The 21,336-nt window shown below is 43.3% G+C and overlaps 1 protein-coding gene across 5 annotated transcripts in view; it reads left to right on the top strand.

Annotated features, from left to right (window-relative positions):
- The window catches only part of LOC125016930 (vacuolar protein sorting-associated protein 13B-like), a 302,660-nt gene that overhangs the window by 124,379 nt on the left and 156,945 nt on the right, over window positions 1-21,336 (top strand). For all 5 annotated transcript variants that reach the window (XM_047599702.1, XM_047599699.1, XM_047599703.1 and 2 more), the window contains exon 22: window positions 6,673-6,806. In XM_047599702.1, the coding sequence (XP_047455658.1) occupies window positions 6,673-6,806 (134 nt within the window). The remainder of the gene's footprint in view (window positions 1-6,672; window positions 6,807-21,336) is intronic.

Genomic DNA, 21,336 nt, shown 5'->3' on the forward strand with positions numbered 1-21,336 from the left:
CTGAAAGAAAATCATTTTCAGAGTTTTTCGCAGTTCAAAGCCTCCTCAGAACAATTGCGCTGGCTGGATGTCCCTGCTTCCAATTGGCCATTTGAACGCATGCCTGGCACTTTTATGATGTAAAGAGAGTGTTATGTTGTTTTGTTACCACATTCAGCCTAGCTACAGTTTCATAGTAATCAAGGGGGACTTTCCTGCAGGCTTTTTTGGAAGGTGCCTGTTAATGTGTAGGCAAATGTACAGAGACACACAGGACCAGTCGGCTGCAGATCATTTCCCCAGAAAGCACCGAGGGGCAAGGTGATATCATACTGGGGCTGTGAGGCTGCCCAGCTCGACTCTCGTGACCCGTATCCACTCAGCTCCGTTTGGCAACGAAATATTTCACCCTTTTCTGTCTTCCTCTCTGGTTTTGGTCGTTGCACATGTTAAATATACAGGGGCGCATGTTACAAGACACCGCTGACTTTCGCAAACCGGTGCTGACTGAGTTGGACCGGAGCCAGTTCCGGTGGATGACAGAGACTTTGACTTTAAACACAGCACTCGGTAAAAGTTATTGTTGTTATTTTTGCGCTACTAAAAACCCGCGCAGGTCTGCAAGCCTGGCCCTCCGTCAAATGGGGAATCAGATTACTCCTCAAACTGCCTTATATTTCATAATGACACATTCGCTGTACGCACACCAAATATTAATCACTTAGGGAGTTTTGAAGCTGCATAGTTGGGTTTCATGTTGGCTGGTAGTCCTGCTCTGTTTATTTGGATTTGATTGTTTATCTAATTATATGGTCTGAGTAAATATTCTGGTTGATGGACTTCATTTTTTAATCCTGCACTTGTTATTGAACTCACATCACAGGTTTATTTGAACGTTGCTTAGTAACACCATCACAGAAGTGTTAACAGTTGCTTTTTGTGTGATTATCCTTTACAAGAAAAAGGCAGCGGAGAGACAACTTTGAAAACAAGTCATTTTTCCTCAGTTTGAGGTCGATTTCTGTCTGCCCGCACAATTACGCCACAAATTGGTTCACATAAAACTAGCCTCTAAGTATTTTCTTTATTTGTCCCTAATGAATGTTCGTCTTGGCAGCAGCGCCGTGTTTCTGATCACGAGCCTCCCAAGTCCCGAGCTTCTCATTGTTCTCTAACATCTACCAGAGTAATGATCTCACTGGCTTTTCTTTTCAATCCTAAAATTAGCCGTTGGCGCTGTGAGAGCATAGTTCTAATGCTGAGAAACCTATCCTCCTATCTTGGCTCCGTCTCCTAAAAGGTTGTAATGAGGACTGTTGTCTTTGTTCCTGTCCGTTTTGTGGCCTGGATGATGGGATTAGATGCAACTTCCTTGTTTGCTGGAAAGGGCTTAAAAGGGACAGAGAGAGATGGAAACATTTGCTTTGTTCAGGCTTTTAATCTGCGAGGTAAGAAACAATATCTGGTGTCAAAAAAAAAAAAAAAAAACACTGATGACAACCGCTGAGCTTTAGCATCCATAAAGAAAGTCCAGCTTTCATGGTTGAGAGACTTATATAAATGAGTGAATTTATTAGAAATGAGCAGCAGAGAGAATCTAATAAGTACATGCATGGACACACAAAGAAAACTGATGAGAGGACATGAGGCAGAACAACACAGACGCACAACTATAGTCCAAACTCAAGTAGCCTGATGGAAGTCAGGCAGGTTTTTATTGGCTGCTGTGCGCTTTTCAGAAGGGGATAATATTTATATTGTGGAGTTATTTATATAGTTTAATTTTTCTGGTAAAGTCAATAATTTATCAAGGTAATGATGGCTGGAGTGGGGAAAGAAAACAAGAAAAAAAAGGAGGAATAATGAGATAGCAGCCCCCAGCTCCCTTAGAAGAATGACTGTACTCTGTAGGGGACCCTGCTCGCTAGATTAGAACGTCATCGGCCCCGGCGCGCTGATGAGTCCAGACAAACGTCTCGCTGACGTCCAGGACGACGGAGCTGTCCGCGGGGAATAGATGTGTCCTTACGCATCACCTCCTGCTTCCATGAATGATAAGGGTTTTAGGCCTTGTGGATGTTGGCTTTGGTTTTTGAGGTTTTGAGAGCAGCACGGAGCGAAGTTGGGGTTGATTTGCAGTTCATCAGATGTGATGTATGGGTGTACAAGTTACAGGGGGTTTAGTGACAGAGGATGACAGAGGGAGGCGGGAGGAGAGGTGGGGGGGGGTGAGGGGGGACTGTGTTGAGATGATTTCTCATGGGCTGTTTTAAACGGTTTGCGGTGTCACAGGGAGAAGAGGGGCCTTTTTGTTTTAATTCTTTGCACATTGTGTCATGATGGAGGCCGGCAGGATTCCTCTCCTCTGCCTTACAGAAGAATCTTTGCTAAATAATCAGTGCAGTGTTGTCTAAATTTGAACAACCCTCTTCTAGTCTATAGAGCGTATGCACTGACGTCTCTGACGCCTCCCAATTATCAAATTAAGGACAATTGGACTCGACAATGATCCATACAAACTAGTATGGGTTTGGAAAAGTGGATTAGCCTCAGTTTCAGTTGGTTTAAGTTAGTTTTAGGTCATTTCAGTTAAGATAACTGTAGCTAAATAAAAGATGCTAACGCTAAGAGCTTTACTGAGAAGTAACGTTAGCCTTATGATACTGTAGCGTCCGACCAGGGGTTAAAAGGATGATGAGAAGTGACTGCAAATATTCCGTTTATTGTTATTTATTGCTGGAACTGAAATAGCAACTATCAGCCATAAATGCACCAAAACAATAACATCCGTAAACTTATCTGCCAGCCCTCCAGAATGAAACTTAAGAAGTAACTTAAGGTGCAACTTCATCAAAAAATACAGCGCAAATTAATATTACCTGAGAAAAACTGTGAACCACAACTAGAACCTACCTGGATTCCAGTTTTTTGCTTCTCTTTTGGAGGCATCTGTAAAAATATATCTCTGTCTGCTTTTCAAATCCATTCAGTTCAGTCAATCACACAACAGCGCAAAATTAAATTATATTTACAATTCAGACGCCATTAAACCCTGTGGTTTAAACTAATTGCCGCTAATCTCCGTGCTGACTTTTTTGCCGCTCAGTGGCCGTAACCACGGAGACGTCGCTTGCTGTGACGTCACGTGCGTACCCTCGATTGAGACGCCGGGGACGTCTTGAAGCACAGCTTTCAGGAAAGAGAGACTCTGGAGTGTGTGCTGTGGACGGAGTGTGTGCAGAGAACAAAGAATATTTGGTTGCCACCCCTTGCACCAACAAGTCCTCACCCATTCCAGTCAGCCTGACCGCAACGTCACTACTTCTTCGTCTTCTATTTCTTCTTCTTCTTCTTCTTCAATAATGCTGTTACAAATGGAGTCACGTAAATATTTAAATAAACACTGACTTGCATCCAAAACAAATAGGAGGGCAGGTCTATTAAAGATCCCCATTGCTGTCTCTGCACGCAGCTGTAACAGAATATACAACACTTCAATTCACTATAAACCATTTGTAATAGGGAACATACCAGGAAGATAGGAGGCGGCGTGGGGAAGTGTGCCTTTTTTTTTTTTATGTTTCTGTTACTCAACCTCCTGGGAAAGACGTATGGATGCTTTGCACTATCATTGTTGTTGAGACTGTAAAGTTTTTAGTGGGAAGTTTGCTAGTGCTGCAATGTTAATGTTTCACCCTCACACCTTTTGCCGATGCCATGAGATGAGGCAACGCGGATTCAACATGCAACTCAACACGCTGCGATGTGGCGCTGGTCTCTTCGTTTTCTCAGATCATTGTCTCACACACACACACACACACACGCTCAGACTGTGGGCTTCAAAGGAACGGGTCTTCCACTTGCTGGGAGATGAGATGGAGCTGTTAAAGAGGATGAATAATCGCCATCAGAGCACTAGAATGTTTATAGGGGACGGGACTGGCAGCTCCACAAACCAGCTGAACGCTGAGAAGAGAAAGACAGAGGGAGTGGTGGGAGAGAGTGAGAACAAAACAGAGGAGGAAAAGGGTGTATGGTCAGAGTTTGGCCAATAACATATTAGCCTAATGGCCTCACTGAGGGTGAAAATGAGGACATGGCTGAGATGGCACGAGGCAGGGGGAATAACCCCACTTTAAGAGGCCTCTCAGGACTTGTTAGGCCTGGGCAGGTTTAAGAGCTTTGGGCGCTCCTGTCATATTTTTCTTTCATTTGAATTTAGAACTTTTGTGTTCTCTCTGTCTTTCTTATACTCTGTCCCTGCATGCCTCTCTTTCTCTCTCTCTCGATCCCCTCCCTGCAGAAATAGCAGGCGCCAAGTCACTATAACAAGATATGGCAGTTTCATTCCAAATAATGACCCCAGGATTAACAAACAGAGTCCTGGAATGGTATTTAAAACCAAGCGCAGGGCTTCATGCAGACTGGCCTTGCATTGTTACTGCCCATGGTGTGCTTCAGCTTCAGCGCAGTTCCTGATTTGCCTAACAGACTCTCTCCGGGGGAAGAACTTTCACAGCCTGGCCAACCCCCAAAGTCAAAAAAAAAAAAAAAAAATAGATGATCCCTGGAGGTCAAGGTTAGCCAAAATTTGGCCAAAATAAAATTTTAGATGAAAATTACAGTCGGTACCACCCGTGTTACTTCGCCAAAAAGCAATCTCGAAGTGTGTTGAGGACAATAACTCAGTTTTGAAGGTAATATTGTTGCTCGAGTTAAATTTAACTTGCAATAACACATCTATCTGCGCGTGGCTTTCTCTGTTCACACGTACATACGCAGCTATACTCGTGTCTTTATGATGGTGTTGGTGTGTTACCAGGAATTCTGTTTTTTTTTTTTTTAATTTCAGAAGGGTGGTCTTTATTTACTTTAAGATTGCATCAGTGATGAATGCTGAGGGCGTATACTCGTTTAGCGTCCTCTTTTTAGCGAGTGTTTTCAGGTTTTCTCAGGGCAGCGCACATGCAGATGCGCTACACCGTCACAACTTACTTTCCAATTAAACACATACGTGTATACACACACACACAGAGCATGCCCAGTTCCCGGGGCAACTTCTCCTTGGTCTAGACAACCGGGCCACATGACAGGGAGCAGTAGCCACAGAGCTCTGTCATGTCTAAATGGAGCCCCTGCAGAGCTGAATAGGAAATAGCTCTCTAATGTAGTCAAGAGAACGCCAACGCACACACACACACAGCCCTTTACAACAAAACTCTACGGACAATTCAATGATATCACTGCAGTTTATGCAGCACTCTGTTACTCAATGAAAGAGAGTCCATGAAACCGAATCTTTCCTGTCAAAGTCAATTTTTGCCATCTTTGACTATGTGGGTATTTAGTGCAAGAACATTGGAAATGGTTGTGTAAAAAAGGCTGACAGAAAAAAATGTAACTGATGAATAAGAGTGAGGGAGAAGGTAGATTGGAAAATGTGCCGTCGGTTGCCAAATGTACTAAATGTGCAGCGCAACACTGATTGTAGGCATCATGACAAATACAGTCCATTTCATAGTCCCCAAGTGCCAGAGGCACCTGGATGCTGAGCGTGAGAAAATACTCCAAGAGAGTCCAGACACAATGATCTCGCCTACAGTCTGCTTACTTCTTCTTATACATACACACATTTTACACACACGCACCTGTGACCCGAGTCACTCAATCATGCGCACAGATGCCTGCGCACACACAAGCTTACCTCACAAGTTTTTAGACAGGTTTCCACAGCAACTTAAAATCAGGGTAATTAACTACCCCCCTTTTTTTTTTTTTTCGTCTGGCTGTTATTGCCATGCCAACCCATTTATGTGATATTTGGGAACACGGAGTCGGGAGCAGGAGACAAGGTAGCGATGTGACATCACTTCTCGTTTGCATGACAGTTGTGAGATGGAGCTGCTGAGTAAGGCAGACGTTTAAATCATGGAACATGTCTTAATGTGTCTTTAAAGAGACCCTCTTTCCTTAACCCCTGACGCCCTGATGGCTTTAGCATGCACAAAACCTCAGGTTAACCTGGAAGACGGCTGCACGCTCTCTTTATATACTTCTCTGCTTCTGTGCATCTCCCAGTTTCTCCTTCCTCCTTCCAAAACAATTGTCTCTTTAACACTGAAGGTGTTTTTTGATTAGCGCGGAAGGATGCTTGTAAGTGCCGGTTGCTGTGTGATTTCTGTGGTCGACTGTTGCCATGAGTGTCAGCGCAGACAATCATCTTACCACAGCAGGCCCACGAAGACATGTCATGTCTAGAACAGTGTGTGTGTGTGTGTGCGCTGGTGTTTTCTCAGTTCTCATAGTTCCCTCTCCACTCTAGGAGACACGAAGCCTGACTGCCAGCATTACATCACTTCAATGAAGTGTCAGTTAAACATCATATAACATGATACTTCACAGCAAATGAAAATAACAGTGAATGATGAAGCAAGTTAAATAAAGCATAAATGCATGGCAGTACATTTCCGCATGTTAATAAATAAAATATTGATTTTTATTTTAGGACTTTACAGGGTGCTACATTACTTCTGTGGTGAGGGGGGGGTTGCTGTAGAAAGGGCTAAATGTTTCACCGAGTCTAAACCGGCTTTAGCGCTGGATACATACGGTGCTGAAAAATTAGCCGCAGTCGGGCTGATTGTATAAGCCGTGTAAGTTGTGTGTCACTCATCATTTTCCTCCTTTTCCCAGAGTCTCGTCCCCTGTCCATCCCAATGAGGGTGATGCCTGACGCCACGACCGAGGAGTCGTGGACGACGTCTGAAGAGCGAATGAAGGAGCTCATCGCCCACGCCTGGGATGCTGTCAAACGACTTACACTACAGGTACAAAACTGGATTATTATTATTATTATTGCACTAAGTTTACCTGCGCATACCTGGTGATCTTTTCCGTCATTCTGTGACGGGAGGGTTTTTCTACTTCTGTTGTGGCGGCGTGTCTCAGAAGTACATCCTTTTACTCCCAAGGCTGCAGATCAACAGCACATGTCAACAAGAGCCTACCCTACTGAAATGTTTACAACATACAACATGCAGCTTCACCGTTCACTGATTTTTCTCTTCTGTTGCAGTAAAGTACTGAGGTTCAGCTCAACCAATCCCAGCTTAGCTCCATCTGTGGCTCTTGCCATATGGCTTCCAGGGAGTTCTGTTAGCTGTTAGCCAATTAGCCTGTTTTGCATACAGTTGCATACATAGCGTCTCTTGTCCCTTTGTGGTGGGTTGAGTATCTGGTTGACTGTCTGGATGTCCCTGCCTGTCTGTTTAAGTGTCTAACTGGACACTTAAGTGCTCGCTTTGTGTGTCTGCTTGCTTGACTGGACCAGTTAGCAGAGACCACATCACAACTGGTCCCATCTGAAGTGCATCAGGAAGTGCTGACAAGTCTCTGACAGGCCTCCTCTTGATGCAAGAGCGGGACATCCTGGTGTGTGTGCACATGTGTGTGTGTGTGTGTGTGTGTGTGTGTGTGTGTGTGTGTGTGTGTGTGTGTGTGTTTCTATGCACACAGTGCTCATGTGGGGTACATTACCGGATGGGGCAAACTTCAGTAGTGTACAGTTCAGTTCTGACTGGGTGTCTCCAATGTGCACATGGTCACCACGTTTATTCAGAGTATTAATTTCATCTTTTTTAACTAATTGTTCAGGTAAACTCCATTTTTTTTTCTTAATAAATATTATAGTTACATTTATTGTTTTACTTTTATGTGAACGGGATCTAATTTCACTCAGATCACTACAGGAATCATAAATTAGATAGATGTTTTTAGTGTTTGATTGGACTGCAAATGCAGGAAGGTCAATGCAGGTGCACAGAGGTTTTCCCTCGTGGGGTTTATTCGTGCCAACGTGAATACTTGTCATTGGGCTAAACGCAGCTGAAACGCATATATATGGTTTATGAGTGACTTTATTTGTACGCGTTAACAACAACTACCAAGTGGGGTTCAAGTCCAACAAATCAGCTTAATTCTTACTGCTAGGACCACACAAACTGTTGTCAGTCAAACATGAAAGAAAGCACACGTGAATAGAAATAATGCTCCAGAGACCATGTCCCGTGTCAGTCCATTGAGCTGTTTACAGTACTTCCACAAAAGTTAACTCAACCTTCTAATAGTTTGCTGAGCCCGTCATTGCCTCCACTTTCCTCTGTCCCCTTCGGCTGTGCGACTGGGACCACACCATGTACTGCAGCAGTAATTAGGAAACACTCTGTCCTGTTGACATGGGAGTGGAAGCGAACCAAACCGAATAACCCAACAGCTGGTACCCCAGGTCTTGGATATCCCCAAACCTAAACCACTCAATTTATTTTAGTGTGGTGTAAACAGAATACCTAATAGCTCACACTTCTGCTGCACATGTGCCCAATTTAGCATGCAGAGCTTTCTTTCCATCTTTTACAGAGGAGTGCGAGGGATAGAGAGAGGTTGAGTTAATGAGAGTGGGGGATACAGCGTTACAGAAGTGTTTATTATTCTATGGCTTCTGAGCTCACTTAGACTGTTGACTGTTGTCATTTCTTCCACTCGTGTAAAACAGCAGACCACCGAGGATGCAGTATGTTCAATATTTTAGTTAATAAATAATTTTTGCATCTCCAAGGAATATCAACTTCAAAAATAAGTCAGGGTATGTCATTCAGCCCCACTACACAATATGTAGCTTATGTAACGTCTTCGGAACATCCCCCTCCAAGTTTAAAACCAGAATAACAGCTGGAAAAAGTAGGACATTTACTGCCTCTATTTGTAGCTTTCTGCTCTTAAGTAACTCTTAACGCCATACTTGTCTTTTTCAATGCCAGCTATAGTTAGCATAGATTCCTTGTGATGTTTTGTCATGCATGGTTACAGCATGGACTATTATCTAAACCCATGAGTGTCACGCTCTATCTGTGGCTGAGCACTTCAACGAAAACCAGAATGATTTCAATGCGCTATGTTCCTGTCTGTTTCAGAGCCTCTTCGTTTTTTACCTCGGTAGCGCTTGTTATAAAAACAGCCACGTCATTCGTGATGAATTCAAAAGACATCAAAGAACTTCTTCTAGATTTTTTTTCCCGTAAGGTGATGAAGACAGATGGGACGCTAATACTGAGAATAAACAAGCAGAGTGGTTCAAAGAGAAATAGCGTTTTCATGTACTGTATACCTATGTGAATCACTGCTTGGGCAAACAGAGGCCTCTGTAACTCATTCTCTAAATGCAGAAAGAGGCAGTGTCTTTGTCACACCACCACAATGGGTATGGTGTCGGCGGTAAGTCTGAGCAAGACCTCATCAAACACCACAGTTATTATTAAGGGACTGTTGTTTCCTGAAAAAGTAGCTGTAGTTCATGGTCATGTTCAAGGCTGTAATAGTTGTAGGTGGCGTTGCTTTTCAATCGTCCTTGTCCAGAGTGGCCTGGAAGATCTTCAAGTAGCCCTGGGGATATGACTCTCAGCTTTACTTCCATTAAGCTGTGCTCGAAATTCGACTTTCTGAATGTGTCCCAGTTTACATGCAGTGGAGAAAATCGAATAACTGACAGGAACATGTCCTCCTCCTCTACACTAGGTGGCGATATGTGTCTTGTCAGCGGGTTAACACGGCTCCCTTTCCAGTTGACCTATTACGTCATATAATAAATATGAATTGTTCATGTGGCAGACCTGCAAACAACAAGATGGATAATAGTTCAGCTTTTTTAATCTCGTACATAATGTTGCAGATAAGATGGCGCTACCCTTAAGGTGGTTCTTCTACCGCCTCTGTTTACCTTCTTCTTCTTCTGCAACCGGTTGTCTTGTATGGTTTTGTTCTGGGGTCATACACCAGCACAGCAGTTGTAGTTGTCCAATCACATTACCTGGGTGTCTTAATCAGATAAAGAGAACTCTGATTTTAGTATCGCGTTTACATGCACTTAAGTTGTCCAGTTAAAGTCAGATTAAGGCAATAATTTGTTTTTTTCAAGCCTCGTGTATAGTACATCTTCTGAGCTTCTCACTTTGCATTGCTTTCTAACCTCTCCGTCCCATGCATGTTAGCTTCTTCTTCTTACTTCCTGTCCACTCCCTCACTGCTCACCCTTTCCTGTTTTTTTTTTTCGTCGTTCCCATCTCCCCTTCTCTGCCCTATTGTCTCTGAGGACTCCCATGTTCTCTGTGGCCCCTGATAATAATTGCATGTGATCAGGACGGTGATTCTATTTCAGGAATTCTGAAATAATTCCTTCTATTTAACACATGAATGTGTTCAGTGCTGGCAAAGGAGCACGTTGCTACCAAAACTGAAATGGGATCTGCTGAAACAGAGAGGCCGTTGCCATGGAAAAATGAAGTAACACTGCTCCCTGCAGCTGCCATGCATTAATGAGAAGGAGATTTTTTTGAGAGAGAAAAAGAGGAGAAAAAGCAGTGGGGTAGAAAAGGTAAATTGATGGAAAGGAGAGGGAGGTTAGGAAGCAAGAAAGAATGAGGGGGGAAAAAAATGGCGAATCTGAAAGGAGAAGAAAAGTGAGAGCGATACAGAAAGAAGAATCATGCACTCTGTATGTTTGGTGTGTCCCAGATCAAGCTGGCCAGATGGTTTCCATGAACAGGATCTGACCCCCGGCTAGACCGCCTTATGCGTGCACATTACTTCATCCGCTACCCCCCTCTCTTCATCATATCATCCCTCCATTCAACACCTCATCCTCCCTGTCTGTCAGATCCCACAATTTCCAAAGGATTTGTAACTACAACTATAATTTGTGGCCAGCTATAAAACCGTGTGTTTGTTTGAGGATTATAGCACATTGGCAACTTTTAAAATTGACAGTCAACTTACAAGCCCTGGGAGATGCTGTCCCTTCAAAATGAAATGAAATTTCAGTGAAAAGGCTATAGCTAAACTGTTTTTTTTATTCATTTGAAAACAAAAAAATTAATTTAAGGAAAATTAGTGAATTTCTTGTACATATTTTAATTTGTAACTATCCCCCATACACAAAAGTTTTATTATAGCTTGCACTCCCTGGACGTTTAGTGGAAAGCTGAGCTCCGATTGGACGAGTGCAGAAGCGAGAGATCACTGCCGAGGTCAGAAATTGTTTCTCATGCCTTTGCCATCCTCCCCAAAATTTGTCAACACAGACATGGAAACGGCCAGCAGGTTGGAAGGAAGGAAGGAATGATGGGAAGGCACTGAGGGAATATGAAAAGAGGATGTGAAAAAAGGGTGTGTGCACTGTGTCCTGATTAGACTCCCCTGCTTGTCTGGTATGGCCTGCTGTAAATGAAACCCCCACAATGTAACAGTAGATGTGTTATTAGCTGTTTAGTGATGAGAACGCTCTCCGTGCGTGTAGGTATGTGTGTGTCAATGCGCATGTGTGGCCGGAGTCTCATTCCATCATCTGCTGCTGTGTCAATATCCCGATGACCTCACAGCCATTATAAGACGCACATGCATATTTGACCCTCTCACCGGGCTGCACTGGAAAAGTGCTTACCAAGTTTCTCTAGTGTCTGTAACCTCTTGAATCTCAGAGGCCTTGAGACCTGGAACTGATTTTCAATAGGATAAAAAAAAAAAAAAACCCTCTCTTACATTACAGCATGTCTTAAGTGCAAAATTGTCACAGAAGCTACAATTGCTGACAGCACTAGAATGTTTTAAAGCTGTCACGGAAAGATTACGTGCAGTTCATACCACGATGTTCAGAATGTGCCTTGGAAGGCTTGTTTGGAGGTGAATCTGGTTAATATGTTGGAGCACTCATCCACCCTTTGTCTTGGGACATAGCGGGAAGCCATGCCAAACAGAGGTCAAGTCGGATCGGTTGGAGTTTAGAACCGGCCCAGTTTGGCCTACCTCATTTGGTCACACTGCATAAATCAGTAGTGATGACAATTTGCCAGAGTTAGCCAATAAAACCTCTTTTCATCTGTAGTCCATCACCCTCTGATCCAACTTGGCCTGCAGTACATGCTGCGTAACATAATCACAGCCACCTCCACTCCCCGTAGTCAGCCCAAGGCATAATTGTCTGGTCACACCGCTATTTTAGATTGACCATGCCAAGCCTATTTTTTTTTCTTTTTCTTTTACATCTGGCACCAGTCCGACCCCTGTAACATTTAGCCCAGCCGGTGTCTTTTCCACCTAAACTAAACTATCCTTGGCTCCGCTCGGCGGAACATCAGCTGTCACGTCAGAGTAATTCCAGTCGCGACCACCCCCTCTCCTCGTGCATCTCTAGCCTCAGTTTAGAGTGGTCACCCCTTACACCCCATCTGCGTCGGCTCACCACGCTTGGAGGTGGCGGAGGGGCAATTGTTTGAGATCGGGGGTGAAGTGGGAGTATGCGAGGCAGGCCCAGGCCAGCCCGCACTCCTAAGGCCACTGTTGGATCAATAAACCCAGCGATCAAAGTCGCAATTAACCCACCGCGCTAACACAAACAGCTGGGCCAGCAGAAACAAACAAAGCCTTCATGTCACCTAAAGCGTTTATTTTTGCAGATTTCCACCTCGGCCAGGGAGACCTCCAGAGCTTGTCAGCTTCTGTAAGCAGTGTTAGAAGAGAGGAATGCAGGGCCACAGGGATGGCTGGCTGCCTGGCTGTGTTGCTGTGCCAGGCAACGACTTATTGCTTGTGGTGGCATGTGGGTGAGACCTAGCCCATCTGTTGTCAGGAGGCATCATGCTTAAATGTTTTTCTCATCGACATGTGGAAGGAACGCTTGCCCTCTGAGGTTGCAGCCAAAACTTAATGTGTGTACATCCATGCACCACAAGACACATCTGCGCAGTGTCATCTCCAGGTACACACATTAATCACATTAATTTACAGGAAGACGCTATTTACACTATTCGTCCACCATTCCAAATGTGTTTTTGGACAGAGCAGAAAATACAGGAAGATAATGTACGAAGAAGAAGAAGAAGAGGAGCAGGAGGTTACCGGCGGGTGGGTGGGTTTGGGGTTTATGCTCTGCGGACCTTCTGTTCATCCGACTGGCCACTAAGGAAACACGCTGTCCCGTCTGGTGCAGGCACAGGAAGATTACATTTGGAGAGGTATCGGGTTTTTAAAACAAAGGGATGTGTTTTCCGTTTGCTGCCGATCCTTCCACTGAGACTTCTCCGCTCCAGAGTTGCAAATGTTTTCACTGGGGATGCTGGGAGGGTGTTTCTAATTTCCTCCTCTCTATCTCTGGGTGATTTCCTGTGTGTCGTGCTTATTGTGCACAGAGAAAATTAGAGAAAAATGTGTCGGCACACGCGCGCCTCAAAACGTGCGAGTCCGCGTGCGCACGTGAGCGCGATCTTGACCTGCAGGGTTCATGCACTGCTGAAGCCCGTACAGGTTTGGAACGTCCAAGTTTCTCTTCCCTGCAGTGATGCGAAAACAATAAGCCTCACATCGGGTGTGTGCGCGCGGCTCCTCGGGACAAATGTCGCACATGTGCTTCGCCGCGGCCGTGCAGCGAGAGACAAGCCGACAAGCTGCTCCTCGAGAAGTATTTAGTTAACGCACGGCATCATCCCCTTGTCATATAATACAGTTAAACATTTTACTGGCTCGGTTCAGACGGGGCTTGTCAAAAGAGGTTACTCTTATAAATCATGTATTTTAATTAACAGGACTTTACTCTGGAGAAAGATGGTTTACAGTGGGCTTCCACTCATCCAGTTGGAATGTGAAGAACAGCAACCCTTTTATACAGTGGAGACATTCCCTAAAAAAGTTCTTCTTAAGCACTCGGACTTTAGTCCTGTGTGGCTTCATTGGGATGTCTACGATTCCAGGTATGCTCTCAGCGGAGCAGGTCTTTGTAGCGTCCCCACAGCCTGTCAGTTCACGTCTGAAACGTTTAACTGTACTTCTAAAGAACACTATCTATCAGAGAATGATATACTCTCTTCTGCTTTTTTTTTTTTTAAGTTGCTAGAAGACAGGCTGTCCTGCATCTAACTCAGTGTTCTGTCATTTACTGGCGAGGCCCAGCAGATCCTAAGAGCCTCCTGTGGTTATATAGGCCATTTCCACATGGCCTCAGCCTTTTAAAGCCTAAGTGTGTTTGGCCCTCAGCTTCCTCTCTATTAGAACCTGCTCCGCTGGAACCAGATAAACCATCTTCACAATGACTCAAGGGAGAAATACACTACACAAGACAGATCGTGCACTCCCCACTGCCGCTCAGAAGAGCAGGAAGTGCGGGACGCTTTTTGGGGGGATATTAAGACGGAAAGATTTGAAACAGGGTCGACACATGTGGCTGTGTTCTGAACGCTATCTGATGGTGCAGAGCGGTGATCGGGAATAAAACTGAGCAGGACTTGCCACAAAAAAAAATGGAAGAAGAAGAATCCCCCTATTTAGAAGTCTGTGATCTGATGCCAGGCAGGGATGAGAGGGAAGAAACAGACAAGATTAAAAAAATAAAATAAAAATAAAATAAATGTCTCAAGGCATCTTACCACTTAATCAAAGTACCCTCCGCTTGGATGCATTTCCAGCTTTTTGTTTGCCTGTGTCTTTTCTAGCTGTATTTTATTTATTGTCGATCAGCATGTGGCCCCCTGATCCAGAATCCAGACTGAATCAGATCCTGTGCGTTGTAGATCAAAGTGTAAGTAGATCCTTGTTCATTTGGAGGCCTAAGAGGAAGGGCTAAGTACCTAAGTCTCAGGATAAGCTTTGGTCACCTACCACATTAGCAGGCGGCTGTCACTCAAAAAGCCGCGACACTCTCAGTTTTGAGACACTGAATCTTGTATTTGTCAGTGACTATAGTGAGACTCAACCCAACCTGTAAGAAAGTCTCTCCACACATGAGTTGTACACATGAAACACGTCTTATACAGCACAAATAATAACGGGAATCCGGCCCGTCTCCGATTCTCTTATTGAACGGGCAGTCTCTGGATTCCTGTTGTGATTTTTTCCCCCTCGGGACAAACATGCGAGAAAAAGGAGAAGGGACGCGGCAGCCAGCTCACTGTTCTGAACTTACTCAACACCCAGCAGTAGTACAGCAGGCTATAACCTTGTTACTTCAGCAGTGTTGTGTAACTGAGCTCATTGCTGTTGCAGGTGCCATCCTTCAGAGGAAGTGCTAAGCACAGCGCCAAGTCTCAGCGAGGATATTAAAAAAAGACTAGGGACACCCTGAGAGCCGCACTTGTTTGAAGAAAAAAGAAGACGGGGGATGTGAATTCAGGTGTTTTGAGGCCGGAGGGGGTTTTTCTTTTATTTGTTTGTTTTCTTAAACTGCTTTTTTTCCACTCTGAATGACTGGGCGCAGGGAGGGATGTGATCGTGTGTTCAGTTTTGCATGTGAACTTGCAAAGCCGTGCATGTGTGTGTGTGTGAATGCTTTTGTAAATGTGTAAGTATGTAATTTGAGCATGTTTTCACAGTTAAAGCCTGGCACGTGCAGCCTCGTAAGGAGTTGATTGGCTTCCGTCTATTTTTTTTTTTTTTAACTGAGATTTCCTGGATAAAACTGAAGCTTTTCCGCTGTTTTTGAAGTATATATTAATATAGTGTGGTCCGGGTAATGCACCCTGCCCCTGCTTACACACACACACACACACACACACACACACACACACTCACATTGTCAATGTCAGTGTTTTTTATTATTATAATTTTTTTTTTCTCTAAATGAATTTGTCATTAGAAGCAGTAACTGAAGTCCAGTCCCAGCTACGTCCATTTGTTATGTTAAAAGATTCAGTTTCACTTTGACAGGACATGATGTCATCGGATAAAAGGGACGAACAATTATCCATCTTTGACTTCTCTTTTCCCCACTGAACCATCTGTAATTACACAGATACCACATGAACACACCTGCGAGTCTAAGGCGCCGGCCAACAGTAGGCTCCAGCTCTCGTCTAAAAGTGTTGTTTAATGTTTCTCTTATTGTGGTTAAGCCCTCCTCATCAAAATGAAATGAATGTTTAACCCACAACATTGTTCGCACATAATTCACACATGCACACTCACTAAAGTCCTGCACCGCCCTATGCTGTATATGTTTGTTGTTCCTGAGTCATTTCCAAAGGTCGTCTGTCATTTTTTTTTTTTTTTTTTTTTTTTTGCTGCTGCAGTTTTATTCCACATTACCATGAACCTTGCAGAGGGTAAAGTTGTGTAACAGATATTCCACACTATAATTACACCCCTGGCTTTCGGATTATTTGTGCCCATTTCTATTTTTGAATTAATTTCACAATTTTCCCCTTCGCCGTGTTTGGAAAAGCTGCCTTTCCACAGGTCCCGCGCTAACAGAAAACTCAATTTCCACGATGCCGCTGTGGATAAAAATATAATTTTGTTTGCTGAGCCTCATGAGTGAAGCAACGCTCCTGCGAATGTGGCCCTTTGCCTCCCGAGCATGTGACGGAACAAAATGAGTTTTAGGTCAGCCCTGCCATCCCTGTTAGTTTCCTGTCCTGTCACAGGACATTGTGCAAACTTTTTCTTTCACACATACACAAACACACTTGAACCTGGCATGCCCATCAGCACGGAGTAGGGGGACATTGTCACACACTCCTAACTGCTTCCAGTGCTGTGTTTATTGGCCTGTTACAGGGCTGTTAAACATAATTGTGTGGAATACCAAGCACGACCCTGCACAACCTCAACTGAACTTTTTTTTTTTTTTTTTTTTTTTTTGCTAAGTGTGCAACCATGCTATAACCCCACACACTGGATTCTCATTCACTCATTCACTTTTTTTTTTATTCCCCAGGACCTATCTCCTGTCTGGTTTTCTTACCTCACTTTGCTGTGGTCAAAATCTGTACTCAGGCTTTCCACCCTTAATCAATGCATGCAGTGACAGTGAGAGGGAGAAAAGGACTAAGGCATGGGAGGTTTGGGTGATGGAGGGATTTAGAGCTGGTCAGGGAGAAGAGATGCTGTCAGTGGTTTTGGCTGCGGTCGAAGCTGTGATGCATAATGGGACATTCTGACCTCAGAATATTTCTCACTTGGATCCGTCAGTGTTGTTCAGCCGTGCCAATGCTCCCCTTTCTTGCCCTTTGTTGCCCCCGTCGCCTTTGTTTGGATACTGTATGTTGGCCTCCTTGCTTGTGTGTGTGTGTGACTCACAGCTGAAATATTGGACTAAAGAGGGGTGGGGTGGTGGTGGTGGTGGTGGGGGGGGGGCCTTGGAGAGCTCTGCAAGGTGAACCAGGGTGACCTGCGGTTAGCAATAGCACGGAGGCTAGCATGACACGACGGCAGAACCGTGGATCGACGTTTTTAAATATTTATCCATGTGTTAGGCTGGAATTTTGAGCACATTTCAACGAAAATAGTTTGGCCTTAAGGCTTTATATGCTTTCTTCAATGAGGTACAGCAAACTTTAATGTGCTTTTGAGCAGCGCACTAAATAATACTGATGGAACACCTCGATGCTGCTGTTAATTTTGACCAGATTTCACGGTTTGAAAGTAATTCAACACACCATCTACTGCTGGAAAACCATCCGTACTACGCGAGGCCAGGGCTGACACAGTCAACCATTTGATATTCATATTATAAAAACTAAAATAACAAATAATATAACCCCTGATTTGAGTGATGACGTTGTTTTTACGACCATAACTCGAGCATTTTGTGTTTCGCCGAAGGGTTTAATTGTCTACACCAGAATTACTTTGCCAGCGTTCCATGTTTCTCGTAGGACGTCGGTCTATCTATATTTTTTTTTTTTGCATTTTCCCACCACAAATTTTCTTTAAATACATGTTAACATGAATCTAACATACTTTAGTAAAGGGATAGCTTAATATTGAATGATAATAATAATGCATATTTATTAATAGCACTAGAACACTATAGTATGTAGTTTGGGGGCCTTGGCCTGAAAAACATTGAAGACCTTTATCATAGAACATTGAACAAGGAACTTTGGAGTAAATGAAAAGAAAAAAAAAGAAATCTCTCGGTCTACACATCCGTTTAACATTTTCTCTTATGAACGAACAGTTGTTAAAAAAGAAAGAAAGAAAGAAAGAAATCTGGCACAATTTTCCTTTGATTGTCTTTCACATTGTGTGTTTTGCTCTCGATCCAGATGCAGATTAGACATTCCTCAACCCCCTTTTACCATATTTGTCTTGGATACGGCTACAGCATGTAGCTGCGTTGCCTCCTGGAGCAGGTATGGATTACAATAAGTAGTTTGTTCGTGGACTCTCTGGCCCTGCAGAATTTAGCACAATTTAATGCAGACCCTGGCGAGATATTTGTCCACCACTACAGTTATTCATCCTTTCGCTGTGGCTTTATTCCCCTTGTCCTTATTTGCCGTCCTTCTTATTCTAGCAACTGTGTGGTTTGGACTCAAGTATTCATCAACAAGGCCAGCATTCGGCCCCCAGTGTGTATAATACCCAGTCCACTGTTGTTCTTATCTACCCCGCTGACCTAAACTCCCTCATTCAAGAGAAAAGCAAATGTTGTTTTAATCGCCGCCCTCAGATGGACTTGTGCACTGCCATTGTGAATTACAACATGTTTGTTTCTGTGTTTTTGTGGCTTTTATTAGCTGTCACTAGAAGAAGGATAAAAGGATAAAAGGCCAACCAAAGATTAGTTTTGTATCACCCAGATTTAGGGCTGACATCCCATTTTCTTTTCCATTACATACTTGGACCCTTTGAAGCATTTTTCAGCCTTTTTTGCCGTGGCACAGACTTCTAGAAGCAGTGGTCGCTGGGCCCAGTTTACTGCAGTTCAGTTGTTGGGATTTTTTCCCCTGTTGTCATCTCCGAGATGTTATCTGATTATTCTTAGTGTTTCCCTGTGTGATGTGGCATGCCTGTGGCTGCCATACACTTGACATCATGTTTGGTTTCATGTTGCTATGGAGAGCAACCCTGAAAGAATTTTAAAATCGCAAGCAAATTTCATTAAAAGTTACATTAGGTTTTTATTGTATGCAGTCGCTATAGCAGTCGTAGTGTGCAGTAGATGTCTATTTTCATCTACCCCACTACGGTTTGGGATGCATTCTCTGGTGGTAGAGCTTGGCTCTCTTTTCCCTCGCTGACATCTTTGCTACTTTATTAAATAACAAATGCTACATCTGTGTCTTCTCAAATACAGGCGGCGCTTTCCCCCCAATCAGACTCTAAACCCGGCCGAACTTTAATCAGCGAGAATTTATTTCAGTGTTTAATATTTTTACCGTGATTATGTACAAACGTTTGACTCCCAAAGTTTGATATATGGTGACAGATTTAGTCAACCATCAGACACAGTATGGGAAGTAAAATAATTTAGGTAGCCGTAATTGGTCATTTAGAGGTGGCCTGCCTGCTGGGGTAGCCGTGCTCTGAAATGACCCATGGCAAACAGTAAAGGTTTAAGTATAAGATTACTATCCATTTATTATTGTAGGACGTTCCATATATCTTTATCATTGACAGTAATAGAGTTAAGCTATATGTGTGTATATATAACTATGCATACTCTATCTTTGAGCTGCATTTGAGCTCGCTCCTTCTTTAAATTAGTCCCTGTAATGATTAGACATTCACTCAAACTGTCATTTAGTGTATAAATTACGTTTCGGTTATTTAACGAGCGTGGATAACAAACATATTCTGGTCGCAAATTCTTAAATGAAAAGATTTGTTTGTTTTTCATCAGATGGTTGTAGAACCAAACAGAACAATTCTGTGTTCTGTTATAACATTTTTTCTTTTTCTTTTTTAACATATTGAAACAGTATTTGATATTACGGCATGGACAGATGAAGCCCATTGGCTGCCAGTGCTCCTGATTTATCCCATGCACTGCCATCAGCTCTTTTTGTTGACAGATATCTTCACTAGTATCAGCAAGTGACGGGCCGAGATGTAGCCCAAGCAGAGGAACAACTAGTATTTGATAATGTTTATGACTAGACCAAGTTGTCCAGCAGGAGAACATTAGCCTCAGGCAGTGGCCCCAAAGTGCAGACCGGAGTCAGTTTTTAAACCAGGCACTTTCCGTGTGTCTGCCTGCTTTACAGCTTAACCCTGCTAAAATGTGCAGCAGACCCGGCAGCGTCAGTGAATTTTCTCCCTGCGTGCCAGCTCTTAAAAAGACCAAAGCTTTATGTGTCAGTATGCAAAAGTGTTCCGATTTCAAACCCCCCTTTGAAGAGTAATCAAAAGGGGAAGCAGCGTGAGATGCATGTGTAACCGTATCTCTCCCTCTTTCTCTCTCCTCTCAATCTCTTTTACCTTCTTTTTCTCTGTCTCTGCTATTCTCACTTTCTCTTTCTCAGCTCCCCTGACAGCTAAAATAAACTTCATATAAAGGCCTGCCCTGCATACGTCCTGATTTTTTTGTGCATGCAAATGCTGGTGGAGGTGTGCCTGGTGCTGGTGTGTGTGTATGTTGGAGCACCTGCTGTCTGCCCCCTGGTCTCTGTACTTCTTTCCTTTCTGTACTTTTAAATCAGCGGAGCCAGAGTGTAATGGAAAAAGACAAAGCCGTGTTGAGGCTCAGAAAGGTTTAAGACTACTTGTACACTTACCGACTTCTGGTTACTGACCTAATGGCTTGTAAACTTTTTTTTTTTTTTTTTTTATTATTATTTTTGTAGAACAAAATATGTTTGACATAATGCTGCTGGAATCGGTCTCCATCCCCTTTAAAAAGACTTCAAAGTGATTGAAGTTCGAAATTTAACCGTCAAAGTCCCCGAAGTTGTAAAAGGTGTTCTGTTTCCTAAATAGGGAATTTTGCATTGGTGCTGGAAGGTCATCCAATGTCTACTTTTTATTTATTTATTTATTTATTTATTTATTTTTATTAAATCCTGCTGTTCAAAGCAGGACTTACACCTATCAGCCACATCATTAAAACCCCCTGCTACTGCTGGGCACTATACTGGTATGTGTCTTTTCGTTATGATATGAATTTTTAATATACGGGCGTACTGGTGCATTTGATTACACAATGTTCAGAACGCTGCGCCGCAGGACACTGTTTCAGACCGGACCATTGTCAATGTAGTGCTTCTAAAGACACAAGGTGCGAGGCGTGGTGAAGATGTAAATGTATGAGGCCATGCTTCCAATGTTCTACAATATTTACTCATCATCACAGTAAAATAGTCCATCATTAGTCAATCTACTGCATTAATTCCTCTCTCGACCATTAGGAAATACCATGATAATAAGTGATTTACCGTCAGAATTTGGAAAAATACCGTGACATACACTCACCGGGCACTTTATTAGGTACACCTGTTCAATTACTTATTAATACAAACAGCTAATCAGCAAATCACATGGCTGCAATTCAATGCATTTATTCATGTAGAGGTGATGAAGACAACTTGCTGAAGTTCA

The sequence above is a fragment of the Mugil cephalus genome, chromosome 11, assembly GCF_022458985.1.
Source record: "Mugil cephalus isolate CIBA_MC_2020 chromosome 11, CIBA_Mcephalus_1.1, whole genome shotgun sequence".
NCBI lineage: Eukaryota > Metazoa > Chordata > Actinopteri > Mugiliformes > Mugilidae > Mugil > Mugil cephalus.